At 53.6% G+C, this 13504-nt stretch overlaps 6 protein-coding genes across 6 annotated transcripts; 3 read left to right on the top strand and 3 right to left on the bottom strand.

The window, feature by feature from the left end:
* Positions 1 to 467: 467 nt before the first annotated feature.
* On the bottom strand, positions 468 to 2522 carry Z520_04797 (uncharacterized protein; the record flags this gene model as incomplete). The annotated part of the gene is made up of 1 exon (XM_016775301.1): positions 468 to 2522. The coding sequence occupies one exon, from the start codon at positions 2520 to 2522 to the stop codon at positions 468 to 470; it is 2055 nt and encodes a 684-aa protein (XP_016633344.1).
* A 726-nt stretch (positions 2523 to 3248) lies between these two features.
* On the top strand, positions 3249 to 4374 carry Z520_04796 (uncharacterized protein; the record flags this gene model as incomplete). The annotated part of the gene is made up of 2 exons (XM_016775300.1): positions 3249 to 3566; positions 3733 to 4374. 2 exons carry the CDS (start codon positions 3249 to 3251, stop codon positions 4372 to 4374), a joined length of 960 nt encoding a protein of 319 aa, XP_016633343.1.
* A 358-nt stretch (positions 4375 to 4732) lies between these two features.
* Positions 4733 to 6269, bottom strand: Z520_04795 (uncharacterized protein; the record flags this gene model as incomplete). Its single annotated transcript, XM_016775299.1, has 2 exons — positions 4733 to 5758; positions 5811 to 6269. The coding sequence occupies 2 exons, from the start codon at positions 6267 to 6269 to the stop codon at positions 4733 to 4735; spliced, it is 1485 nt and encodes a 494-aa protein (XP_016633342.1).
* A 724-nt stretch (positions 6270 to 6993) lies between these two features.
* On the top strand, positions 6994 to 8906 carry Z520_04794 (uncharacterized protein; the record flags this gene model as incomplete). The annotated part of the gene is made up of 2 exons (XM_016775298.1): positions 6994 to 8340; positions 8445 to 8906. The coding sequence occupies 2 exons, from the start codon at positions 6994 to 6996 to the stop codon at positions 8904 to 8906; spliced, it is 1809 nt and encodes a 602-aa protein (XP_016633341.1).
* Positions 8907 to 9190: 284 nt separating this feature from the next.
* On the bottom strand, positions 9191 to 11060 carry Z520_04793 (uncharacterized protein; the record flags this gene model as incomplete). The annotated part of the gene is made up of 3 exons (XM_016775297.1): positions 9191 to 10061; positions 10126 to 10507; positions 10568 to 11060. The coding sequence occupies 3 exons, from the start codon at positions 11058 to 11060 to the stop codon at positions 9191 to 9193; spliced, it is 1746 nt and encodes a 581-aa protein (XP_016633340.1).
* A 659-nt stretch (positions 11061 to 11719) lies between these two features.
* Z520_04792 (uncharacterized protein) lies at positions 11720 to 13422 on the top strand (the record flags this gene model as incomplete). Its single annotated transcript, XM_016775296.1, has 6 exons — positions 11720 to 11739; positions 11799 to 12009; positions 12061 to 12586; positions 12650 to 12971; positions 13024 to 13149; positions 13203 to 13422. 6 exons carry the CDS (start codon positions 11720 to 11722, stop codon positions 13420 to 13422), a joined length of 1425 nt encoding a protein of 474 aa, XP_016633339.1.
* Positions 13423 to 13504: the final 82 nt, after the last annotated feature.

Raw genomic sequence — 13504 nt, 5'->3', positions numbered from 1 at the left:
GAGAGAGTCCCGCATCGAAAACATAAAGCTTCCCTGAATAATCAAGCACGTAAACTGCGCAGAGGTGCGATTGAAGGTGATGTGATAAAAAGCGGCCAGTTGTTGATATGCCTACTGCCCGCGCCTCACCCCGGATCGGGCGCAAGGTAATGCCGCCCTTGTGCTCCCCCCAGCTAGTCCCTGTTTTTGCGCCAGCCGGGTGAGCGATGGATGGCCCGACAGGAGGGTCTGTATAGCATGGATGCGTCCTCAAAGCGCTGACTACAGATAGTTATGTCAAGAGACCTATTCCCGCTGACCTTGGTCCTATCGACTTGGTTGGCTCAAATATACTCGTCTTTTTACCTTATGGTTTCGATGCGGAACTCTCTCAAGATGGCATTGCAACAAACATTCATGCCGCTTTTCTTGTGACAGTAGCGCCAAAGCGCTACAAGGCCTGACAGCGATCACCCTTGTCTCACCGATCAAGCTCTTGACTGCGTATCGAAATCTAGCAGCTCCTTCAACAAGAAGCGATTGCAGAAGCCTGCCTGAGGTGGGAACAGTTCCGGTACGATTGGCATGTTATTGTCTCTAGCGTCCATCCCCCCAGCTGCTGCCGCAGACTGCGGGTTGATGCTCTGCAGACCATTATCTGCTGTGGTGTCGACCGCCAGGGACTTGAAAATGTCGGACATTTTGATGTTTTGCGGAGGCCAGCTTGGGGCTGATGGCTGTCGTTCGAGTTCGGAAACCAAGGCGGACAACAGGCCGGCGCCGCGGATGGCGACGACGCTGGTATCAAATTTCTGCAAGAGGGCGATGCATTCCACCACCAAATCGCGGTGGGTTTGGTATTCGGGGTCTGACCTCGATTGACGGTGAAACATGTCTAAACACAAGACGATCCCGGCCACCACGCAGAACGCCTTGTCGACCCAGATGATGGGACCATTCTTTTCGTCTGTTTGTTTTGCTTCATTCAATGTCGTTTTGGCGGCAGCAACGCACGTTACGCGGGTGATGGAGTAGGCCGGATTGGTGAAGCTCGGCCGAATGAAGTGTCGGTGGATCATAATGATCTTGTGGGCGAAGCAGATGGTCAGGCTGCGCCGGGCCCAGGACACCCACTCGGGCCAGGCCGGGTCGATGGGTTCAACGACATGAAAATACCGGGGCATGCCTTGAGTGGCCAGCGTGCGCATTCTAACGTCAAAGTCCAGAACTTGCTCGTATTTGGTGAAGGGCGTCGTCGCACGCAGCATGGCCTCGTGGTGAGCGACCATGAGCTTTGCAATCTCAAACAGATAATTGCCATAACTGATGTACGTCGGAAACGTCGCCGGGATTGGATCCATGGTCAAATGGTTGCGACTGGACGGTTTGGTGGTCGTGAAATGCAACGGGTTGATGCAGTGGCTTTCGGCGAACGGCAACGACATCCAATCCTGGATGCATAGCTGCGACCATAACCTCCGACCTACTTCGGTGCGCAGCAAAGTATGTCGTTTCTCTTCCGAGGTTGCAGGCAAAATCTGCTCCAATGTCGGATTGTGGCAGAGCTGGTCCAACCCTAAGCTTTGGGCGATCTTGAGGGCACTGCCCAAAAGGACCGACAGTTCGGAAGATCGACCGAGGGAATGGGCGGACATGGTTAGGGTGGCGATGGCGTGCAACGCATAGATGCTGTGGTTGGTGGTGTATTCTGCCTGATTCAAACACGTAATGGTCGCTTTGTACCACTGCATCGACAGCTTGACAGCCTCACTTTTGGAGAAGCCCCATTGCTCGAGTTGGCGCGACGTCGCACAAGTCAAGCTGCCGGCCATGATGGCGAACAGCAAAGCTAGCCATTGAAGGTCTAAGCCCCTGATCACAAGCGAGGCGGATGGTTCTTGTGAGCTCAAAAGGCTGTGTAGCTCCCACCGTAATGTTGGCCCGTGATAACATCCGTGGTACCAGAGCAAGAACAATTCATGGTAGTCGACCAGCCTCCAGATGTGGTCAATGCCGGGAATCAGCATTTGGAGGAATGTCTCTTGGGCATCGGCCGAGGAGCTGAACCCGATTCCTGTCGCCGAGACCCATTGACTAGGGGAAGCAGCATGTTGCCTGTTCTGAGAAGCTAAAGGCCGTCGTAGTTGTTTCCGTTCAAACGGCCGGAAAGAATACTGCAGACGAGGATCATCGTTCGCCCAGTCGCCGCCTGTCCAACTGACGTCCAAACCGTCTGGTTCTGGTTCTGGTTGGGGCTCCGCCGCAGCTGCTTCTATCCCTTCGAGGGGACCCGGATCGGACACATCAGTCACGGAAGATGGAGTAAGACCGAGAGCATGTGGTGTGCTGGTCCGCTTCTTCTTGTTCGATCGTGATTTTGGGTAAACCCGATGGATGGACGGATCGTACCTGTCGCCGGGCCACTGTCGAGTGCACCGGTCAGCCACGCCCCGTTTGACACAGCGTCCGCAGGGAACCTGGCGGTCGCATTTCTGCCGGCGCAGCGAACATGCCGTACATGTCTCTCTTAAGCGTGGGGGCATCGCGTAATAAGGGGCAATGTCAACAATTAGAGGGGACAAGTGAAGTGATTGCTTTGCTGTGCGAAACCCGACGTACAAAATGGAAAGCGGAGCAAACAGTCGATACCTGTATTTAAGATACCTAGGTACCTAGTAGGTGGGTTTGGGGGATGGCGTACGAGCCTCGGGTGGATTCGAGCCTAGAAGAGACTCAGAGCCATGCCCCCGGTGGGTGCCCGGCAGGCAGAGGAGAGTAAAGCGCCGCCGGAAAGAGGGGCGAGGTGGATTTCCAAGTGTCGAGGAAGATTCGACCGATTTTCGTACCGTACGAGATTCACCCGAGCTGAAGTCGTTGCCCATCGGCTCGTCGGGCACTCGCTGTTGGGCGCTAGGCTCTCTAACAGTCCCTGTCGTACTGGTACGATTTGATAACCCGATAAAGCCTTATATGCACGCCATTCATTGACTCACAGAACGAGTGCCAGGCGGCCAGATCTCCACGACGTTGCCCAGATACGAGAATGGCATGGAGACCTCCGACGAGATTCCAATTATATGCAAGTGACGAATTTCCTGTTCGGCTGGCTGACTATGGATCTCGCACGTTCTATATTAATTGCACCAAGGCGCCCATACGCTCAGCACAAGCCAAATCATCGTTGATAGGTCATATTGGACATCGAAGTTCCTTCTGTTATTCCGCTCGAACCCCTTTCAAGAACGAGGACCCCAGCCTGACAGAGTAAGATGGCCATCAGCTACGAGGTCAAGCCTACCTTCATCATCCCGACCGTGGATCTGACCGCGTACTTCAAAAACCCCGAATCGCCTGAGGCAGAACAAATCGTGGAACAGATCCGCACGGCATGTGCCACCAGCGGCTTCTTTCAAATCACAGGCCATGGTGTCTCGCAATCACTCCAAGAACGAGTCTTCACGGCGGCAAAAAAACTGTTCGCTCTCCCCGAGGATGTCAAACGTACGTTGGTCGGGCCGCCAGGCCGTGGATACGAAGTGCTTGGGTCGCAAATTTTGGAGGAGGGGAAAAAGCCCGATTTGAAAGAGGTACGTATTTACGACTCTGGAGAATTGTATCGACAGCGAGAGAGGGATGAAAGGAGGGAGATAGAGAGAGAGAGCAACGGTGTGGGTCATCAGACGACGGCTTAATGTTGATGATGGATTGGAATATTGGTCGAATTTGACTTACTGACCTGATTGTGTTGTTCAGGGCTACTTTATCGGCCGTGAAGTCCCCGACAACAAGCCTCCTTTCCGTCCGTTTCAAGAGGCGAACATTTGGCCAGATATGAGCTTGATTTCGGACAGTGAGTTCAAAGAGCCTTTGCTGGAATATCACGACACTCTGTCCAAACTTTCATTCCACGTTACGCATATCCTGTTTCGAGGTTTGTCCGGTTTCGACACCAGCATCTTCACCGACTTCTGCAAGGATCCCCTCGCCAGTATCAGATTGCTCCATTACCCACCCCACCCGCCGTTGGCGGATGCCAATCTTGTTGGGGCCGGTGCTCATACTGATTTCGGCGCCCTCACGCTCCTCCTGCAGGACGGTCACTCGGGACTTCAGGTGTTGAAGAAGACCCCAGAGCAAGATCAGTGGATAGATGTACCGCCCCAGCCAAACGCCTATGTGGTCAACGTCGGCGACTTTCTCGAGTCCTGGACCGGCGGCGCCTACAAGAGCAACGTCCACCGCGTCATCAACACCAGCGGCACCGACAGATACTCTATCCCTTTTTTCTGGGACGGAAATGCAGATTGTGTCATCAAACCTCTCGACGGCTCACTGGCCAAAGGGTACACGGTGGAGGAGCATATGCTCTCCAGATATGCACAGAGTTATGCCTGACCAGGGGTAGCTTGCTGGATTCACGTCGGCAGCGAAGTCCATTTGAAGCGAGAACTGGGTGATGTACAACAAGGGGCCACTTCGTAGGCGATATTAGCCCATGCGCGTCGAAGTATTCAAGGTAGAGCGACGTTCTGTGAAGAATGTGCGCACTTGGAATCATTGGTCGACAGAGAACAGAGCCCCTTTGATTGAGATTCACCTATAGACCTTACTGTCGGCGCGCACACTTACGAATCCAACAGGTGCCGACCGGGTGCGCCAACATTTATCCCACTCTTAATGCTGTTTATTATTGTGTTCTTTTGCTTTTTGTTTTTTTCTGCATTCCACTCAATGCGACCGCATTCGATCTAGTTCATCGATACTTTCTCTCTGGCTTCAACCTGGCTATGCTCGACTTTTCGCGGATCCGTCTGATGACTTTCCGGGCGGCCTCCTTGATTTGACGTTCATCAGCCACGACAAGTCGGCCATCGTCCACCACGACCTGCCCGTCGACCAGCACGGTCTTGACATCGGCTCCCGTGCAAGAGTAGACGACAGTTGTCAAAGGATCGACTCCGCCGCCCATGATCTGGTCGGGATCGAAGGGACAACACTGCAGGCCCGAGGGGTCTAGCACAATAAGGTCTGCTTTTTTGCCCACCTCCAGACTTCCCACTTCCTTTTCGAGGCCCAACGCTCTGGCTCCGTCGATGGTGGCCATCTGGATCACTTTCTGCGCTTCCATGAGCGAGGCGTCGTTTCGGGTGCCCCTTTGAATCAGAGCTGCCATTCTCATCTCCAGAATCATGTCGTACGTGTTGGCACAGGGTGCCCCGTCGGTGCCCAGACTGACGTTGATACCGGCAGCAAGCAACTCCGGCACAGGAGCAATACCCGACGCAATCTTGCAGTTGCAGCTGGGGTTGTGAGCGACGGACACCAAGGGACGGGGAACTTGGTCGGCATCTCGCGAGGTCGGAGCTTGTTGTTGATGTCGTTGCAAAATCGGCAGATCCCTTTCCAGATCCAAATTCACCATGTGAGCCAGTACCGTCTTCCGACTCTCGCCCTCGCCGCCGATCATGTTGGTGCGCTCGCAGAACTCGACTGGGGAACAGTTGTAGCTGTCGCGATAGATCCCTAGATCTGCCGGTGCTTCCGCACAGTGCATGGTGAGAGAAATGCCGTGTCGGGCACACGCATCCCCTATGGCCTTGTGGGAGCCTTCATCTGAGCCTCTGGGGGTGCCGGCGGCCATCCAGACGCGGATCCGTCCACCATAAGACCCGTTATATCTGTCGTGGGCGGCCAAGGCGCTTTCGATGGACATGCTGGAGAAGTCCTTGTCGCGCGCGTCTACCAGGACGCCCGTCGTTCCCACCTTGACAAGTTTGGCCTAACACTGTTAATTCAGGACCGCGGTGTCAAGATTCACAGAAGGGGCGTACCAAGCAGCCCCGTACACCCATCTCCTCCACAGCACGAACCACATTGTCGAACCCACTGCGGTGGGTCAACATGGCTTCCAAAAAACAGGTCGTGCCACTCTTCAACATTTCGGCGATGGTCAATCTGGCGGCCACGTAGCCATCCTCTCCTTCATAATTGGCCTCGAGAGGCCAGATCGAATCGCACAGCCAGGAATGCAACGACACGTTCTCGGCCAGCCCTCTCAGCAGGGACTGAGTCAGGTGAGCGTGGGCGTTAATCAGACCGGGCAGGATAATGCGCCCAGAGACGTCGACGATTTTGACGTCGGGAGGGATTCGACTCAACAACTCTGCACTTTTGTCGATGGCCACGATCCGGTCGGCATTGACCAAGATCGCCCCGTCCAGCCATATGGTGCCTTGAGGGTCAACCGTGATGATGGTGGCGTGGATGAACAGCGTCGATCTGGTCTTCATTTTCGGATTGTAAAAGGAGGAACCAAAGCTTTGTGCTGTTCGAGGACTCGCTTGCAGCCAGACATCAGACGCTGTGCACACATCTTATATTACTTACAAGTACGATTACGGAAGGTGGTGCCGGGAGATGTCTCAGCTCTCACCAGTCAAGTTCAGCAAAAAGTCGTACAGAGCAGACTGGGGCAGCAGAAAGGCCCTTTGAAGCGATTACGACCTATAACTTCAGCGAGAACCCACTGCGTACCATCCGCCTGTACCGCAAAGAGATGGATTGACTCTCGTCGCATCAGAGATACAAGGAAGGCTCGAGATGTCGGTCGACCGGTGGTCTATCGCTGGCCAAATCTCGTACGAGAAGACGCTCCTTATCGAAGATCAGGTCTGAGCGAGGCTCCGCAGTCGCTATCGGGGGCGGGTCCTCCGCGAACGGCTCCGTATCTATCAATCTGGAACGACATACCTAGGTATTCTTACTCTAGACCAGTATACCATATCATCCAGACACTGGGTACGAAGGCTCTGTGCAAGATGCTGAGGGACATCATTATCGATCAACAGATCTGCCTCTGTCGGAGCATATAAAGGACAGTGGAATTCCACCCACTTATGGACGCCAGGGCACGAATCCCAACTTCTGGAGTTTCTCAACTTTCTGGGGTGTCTACCGGGTGTTGCGTTCTCCAAAACACACACCCTACAAGCTTCTGAAGTCGACAAGACTGACATGGACTTCTCGGCCAAGACAATGAAGGCAGAGACGACCACCGCCGATGGTTTCGCAGATTCTTCGGTCTCATCTACATGTGAGACCCCATCTACGGCAGATGCCGATGTCGCTCACGGAGAAACGACTTCGAAGCTCGATTTGCGCCAGAGAGCAGGTCGAATCTGGTCGTACGTGTGCACCAAAGAAGCGTGGTTCGGCAACTACGACTACTTGTACCTCGTCACGCCCAATATCCCGCCGTTCAACCGCAAATACAAAGACAAGACCATTCCCTTCTACGGCTTGAACGACGAGGTGCCCATCTTCCTGACCATCCTGCTCGGCCTGCAGCACGCCCTGACCCTGATCGGGTCCATCGTGACCCCTCCGCTGGCAGTCGCGTCGGGCGCCTTCAACCTACCGACCAACCAAGTCTCGTACCTCGTTTCTGTGGCCTTCATCACCACGGGAATCGCGACAGCGCTCCAGGTGACCCGGGTCCATGTCCGGGGCACTCCCTTCTTCATCGGTACAGGTCTTTTATCTGTCGTGTCCAACACGTTCGACATCATCGCCGTCGCCTTCAGCTACACGGGTATGCGATACAAGAACGGCACCTGCCCCGTTGCCGCGGACGGCACTCAGCTTCCCTGTCCCGATGCGTACGGCGCCCTTCTAGGGTCGATGCTCGTGACCGTGTGGATTCAGATCCTCATATCCATGATCCCTCCGCGCTTATTGAACAAGATCTTCCCCAAGGTCGTCACGGGCTCGCTGCTGCTGCTAGTCGGCGTATACTTGATCAACAGCGGCATGCAGAATTGGGCCGGTTCCTCCAACTGCAACAACGGCACCGGGTTTTACGCGCTGTGTCCGAACATCTACAGCCCCAGGCCTCTGCCGTGGGCTGACCCGAAGCTCATCGGCCTCGGCTTCAGCGTCTTTGTCAGCATCGTGGTCGTGGAACAATTCGGCTCGCCCATCATGAAGTCCGCTGCGGTGCTGATCGGCTTGATTGTGGGCTGCATCATCTCTGGCGCCACAGGCTACTGGTCGAGCGAGAATATCGACAATGCTCCTGTCGTCACTTTTCTCTGGGTTCACACCTTCAAGCTGTCCGTGGACGGCGCCCTGATACTGCCTTTACTCATTATGTTCATCTGTGAAGGTGTCAGCTGCATGCCGGACATCCTGGCCACCGCCGAAATCTCGGGCGTCGATGTCGAGGGCAGCGAATTCAACAGCCGGATCCAAGGCGGCATTCTATGCGATGGCCTAGGCAGCCTAATGAGTACCCTGGGAACGGGTCTTCCCATGGTTTCCCAAGCCGGAAACAATGGCACCATCGTGCTAACCGGTTGTGCTGTGAGTTTTATTGGCACCCACCACCCCTTTCCCCCCCCTTCCTGACCTAGATGAGGGCGGTGTTTTCCCTTCCCTAATTTTGACTAACAAATCTTTGCGAAAAGTCTCGACGAGCGGGCTGGGCAGCTTCCATCTTTCTTATCCTCATGGGATTCTTCGGAAAATTCGGTGCGGTCTTCAGCGCCATGCCGCCATCAGTGCTCGGGGGCATGCAGGTCTTCCTATACGGCACCATCGCTGTTGCCGGTATTCGAGTTCTGGGAATGGTGCCGTTTACTCGACGCAACCGCTTCATCTTGACCGTCGCTCTCGGAATCGGGTTCGTCGACATTGTCACTCCCACCTGGTTTGACCAGATTTTGGATTACAGCGGCTCAAACATCCATCTCCAGGGATTCGAGCAAGGGCTGAACCTGATTGTCGAAACGCCGTTCATCATTGCTGCGGTGATCGGAGTTTTCCTGAACCTGGTTCTGCCCAACGACAAGAGTGCGATGGACGCCATGATGAACAACAACATGAACTCGAAGGGTGAGGTAATCGCTCTGCCACAGGTAGAGGGGTGAAATGGCCTCAAAGCTGGGACGCTGAGTTCTTGTTGCTTTTTCGTTTTATGCTTGGTAGTTGTTAGACGAATCAAGAAACCTCAGAGGACAAGACTGTCATCGGTTTCTGCTCGATCATTGCCTTTGCCATGAAGACCTACTCTTCGAGCAAGCCAAGGTCTTCTCATGAGAATTCTCGAATCGCCTACCAGTACTTGAATGTACGAGAGTCAGGATGCTGTACGAGGCAAATCGACGTGAGTTGACATCAACCCGTCACCTAGCCCGTGCCCCTAGGTGGGCCTTTACATACCGCTCAGCCCCAAAGCAGTCTCGGATCCAGGCAGAGGATCCCTTGCCAGTACCACTCCCAGTGCCCTGGGTGTGATACTGACACCACGTCCTTCTTCGTCAGTCTCGAGGATGAATTCGTCCAATGCGTTACTTTGCCAGTATATTTGATCCAAATAATACCACATGACTGAGCGGTCAAAGGGCCCTCTATCACCCGCTGGACTAAAAAATTCGCACAACGCACGGTATGCAGTCTTGGTGTGCCCCTTCTTTGTCGGAACGTCCTCGACGTTGTTGGTCGGATGAAGCCTAGCTTGGACGGGTCTGGCAAACAATGGTGGAAGCAGATTCGCTAGGACGTGCATCATATCCTGGCCGTTGCTCACCCAGCGACTAATACTAAGACCACCTTGACCAGGATTTGTGTCATCTATCATGAGAGTGATGGACGATTCCACACCGCCAGGCTTCTTGCAAGAGTAAGTGCCCACAAGGCTATTTTTGGCCTCTTCTCGAGCCGCCGTCTCCAAAGCAGGAACCAGAATCGCCGAGAATAGGTTGCTGATAATGGGTACGACGCTGTTCGAAGGTGGGCCGGCGGCCAGCACGGTGAGGCCCACCTCGAAATCGGGAATCAGAATCAGTTCGGAACTGAAGGAGCCGAATCCGCCGGCTTTGGCGTATAGGTCTACAACGCGATTGGTGACGGGTAGAGTGACGCGGTGGATTTCCCAAGGTGCTCCTACAGAGTAGTAGGGGTCAGCAGTATGGGCAACCGGCTTGAGCCACCGTCTCGTCAGAGCCTTCGATAAGAGGGATGAGGAGAGGATCGCCCGGCCAACCTTCGAGACATCCGCTGGGCTGGAGTAGAGGTTTCCACCTCTGTATCACTCAAAGGTTAGCTTCCTGGGGCTTGCAGATAGCCGTGAATTGAGCGAATACTTACGGGCCTACTTCACTGAAATCGTAATCCCAAAGCGTGCTTGTCGGCGTTCCGGGGATGACACATCTTGACTCACCCAGCGGAGGTGTGGTCGACGTTCGTGACAGGTCAAGTGGTCGTAGCACTTTCTCTTCTAGCAGAGCTGAATAGGGCTTGCCCGAGATGTTTTCGAGAGCATAGGCCAAAAGTTGGAAAGCAGCGTTGCCGTAGATAGGGGTAGTGCTAGGTGCGAATATAGGATGTCGTCTGGTGAACCATTCGAAAAACTGCGCTCGTCCACAGCCGGGATCGTTTCCATTGGGAGGCACATTTGCATGCTCCAAAGGTGGCAGGCCGTAGTCCTCATGCTGAAGGTCTCTGTACGCCAATTCTCCGACCAACGATACTGCGTTCGAGGTTAGCCTTTTGGAATCAGTAAAAGGGAAGAAGTTTCCAAAGAGCGCACAATCTCTAGGAATACCCGCCATATGGCTTGCTAGTCCGCCTATAGTGACATCTTCCCACGCGGTATCATCTATGGGATGTAGGGCGGCATCGGATTTCCGGGCAGCGTCTCGTAACTCTGGAACATATTGCGTGATAGGGTCGTTGAATCGAGCATCACCAGCCACAGCAAGGAATGTGAATACAGTGACTACTTTGGTGATGCTCGCGATTCGATAGATGCTGTCCGGCCCAACTACATCGGAGCCTGCTTTCTGCACCAGTGCAGGCGCTGTATGATGGTGCTCAACTAATGGTTGACCATCATGAACTGAAAAGAACTCGATCGAGAACGACGTTGTGTCTCCGTCAAAGGGTCCGTATGCCGAGTTTCTAGTCCTAGTTGCCTGTTGTATCATCTGGGTAAAATCTGAGCAGGCCAACTTTACGACAGGGCTCTTGGAGAGCTTCTGTGTTGGGCGGAAGGCCGGTCCATGTAGAGAAGAGCTTGCCATAACAGTACAAGGGTTTATCGATTGCCCAACAGGAGGATGTGTTTTCGCTGGCTCCGACTTCGATATACTTGTTGGCTGGTCCCTATACTGCTTGTCCAGGCCAGATCTTGAGACACGGGAGTCTACAACTAGCTGAAGCCGGCGCAATCGCTTTACAAAAGTAGCTTTTATGGGCGACAAGTACTCTTTCCGGAAGACGACATTTTGCCGGCAATAGGCTTAGCCCTCTTCTGAGTAGAAATGAATCAATCATGGAACTTCCTCAGAGACATTGGCAATTCGATGGCGGGTTCCCTATCCTGGGTTGTCTCGTTCCCGTCTTGCTTCTGCAGGCTTTCCCGCGTGTGATAAGAGATAGGGTCCGGCTTTTCCGTGCCTGGGCGAAGTAATGCGGATGTGGACCAATGATTGAGTGGCCCAGGAGATTATCTAGCCTGATCGAGCCCAATCTTGTTCGTCCGTCAGAGTGTGCCAACCGGGAATTGGAAGGATACTGGTCAAAGCCACTGTGGAAGCAGTCCCATCTGGCCGCCGAAAGCGAGCTGGTTGGGCATATAAGGTTGAAGATATAAACAAACACCTGTGCTGCCTCGTCAAAGACCTCAGCCAGACTACGCAACCCTACAACCTTTGCCTCAGGACCCCATCATAAAGCGATCATGAACATGAAGTTGAACAGGTACAGGTCAGAATATCCTCACCGTCTCTTGCTTGCTGAGCTGACGAGAGAGTCCACAGCTCACGGACGCAGAATGCAATCTCTGGTGGTGTCCTCTTCTTCGCCGTTGGCATTTACGCAGCGGTGCTCAACCTTGGAGCCGGTGGAGGAGGGGTCGATGCGGCTCATGTCAACAACATCGTCGCCGCAGTGTTCTATGGTGTCTTTGGCGTGACGGGAACTTTCGGTGGGAGTACTCTGAATACCCTGGGACCCAGATATACCCTTATGGTTTGTCCTTCGCCACTTGCATCAAAAACAAGGTTGACTTATGATCCGCAGATCGGTGCCTTTGGATATCCGTTCTACGTCTCAGGCTTATGGTATTTTGATTATGGCCCGGCGAAAACCAGTTCAGAAGTATACCCTATTATCGGCGGTGCGGTCGTGGGATTCTCTGCCGGACTTCTCTGGACAGTGTCCAATTTCATCGCCTTTGGATATGCGCCCGAGCATGAGAAAGGGACGTTCTTCATGATTCAGAACAGCTTGGGAGGAGCAGGCGCTCTGGTTGGTGCCGCCGTGGTCCTGGGTGTAAGCCTCAACGATCCCACGGTCCATGTTACACCGCAATCAGTCTATGCCACTTTCCTATCACTGATGATGCTTGGAGTGGGCCTGGCCTGGTTCATCTGCAAACCTGAAGATGTCCGGCACGAAGGGAAGCCGATTGCTGTCTTTCGACACGAATCATGGTGGAACGAAACCAAGGGGATTGCCATGCTATTCAAAGACGTTCGCACTTTGTTGGTTGTTCCACTCCTTTTGAACTGTGAAATTCCTGTCACTCTCCAGCCAACCATCAGTGGTACGTTCAAAGCTCACCAATTCCTCTTTCGAGGAGTGAAGATATGCGCTAACAAGTGCCTAGCTTATTGGTTCAACCTTCGGACTCGGTCTTTGTGTGTCTTCATCGGTGCCATTTTCGAGATCCTCGGATTCATGTCCATGCGGATGATCCTTGACACCGAGAAGCTATCCCGGAAAGCACGAGCGTATCTGGGCTTCGCATACATGTTCACCACTCTCCTGGCTGCCTATGCGGGAGAGCTTGGATGGATGTATACACGCCCGAGTGGGACATTTACCCAGACTAATGGAGTGGATTGGACTGATCCTGGGTTTGCCGGCTTCTTTGTCATCTTCCAGCTCTTCCAACTGAGTGTCACCTCTGTACCCATGTTTATCTCGTGGTAAGTGATAATTTTCAATCTACAGCTCGTTGGCCTGCTAAAACTTCCCCAGGCTGGTCATGACCATCACGAACGAGCCAATGAGGGTTGGTCGGTATGCCGGGCTTTTAAAAGGAGGAACAGCTTCCGGTATAGCTGCATTTTTTGGTGTCGCCGCGTCAGGCACGGTCTCTCTTCAGTATGCAAATTCCTTCTGCGCCACCTCCAGAAACTACTAACAGCACTCATCAGACATCAAAGCATCGCTCAGTTCGTAGCCCAAGTCGGGTCAGCACTGCCAGTACTATACTATATTGGGAAATACGTGACGGAGACAAATTATGAAGTCGAGAAAGATGTGGTGTTCATCCCAACCCATGAAGCCGAGATTCTGCATCTTGCTTTGCCAGCAGACTCTCCCAGAAGCAGTCATACCCCAATTTCGGAGGAGGTTGTCACCGACAAGCATTGAGTTGGGAGACCGCCAAGCGAACAGAGTTTCGAGGAAAGCTGGCGTCCAAAATTGAAGCTGGGGAGAACAACACCAGCCCTGC

Source organism: Fonsecaea multimorphosa (genome assembly GCF_000836435.1).
Source record: "Fonsecaea multimorphosa CBS 102226 unplaced genomic scaffold supercont1.8, whole genome shotgun sequence".
Taxonomy (NCBI): Eukaryota; Fungi; Ascomycota; class Eurotiomycetes; order Chaetothyriales; family Herpotrichiellaceae; genus Fonsecaea; species Fonsecaea multimorphosa.
This window is presented reverse-complemented; position numbering and strand designations above follow the sequence as displayed.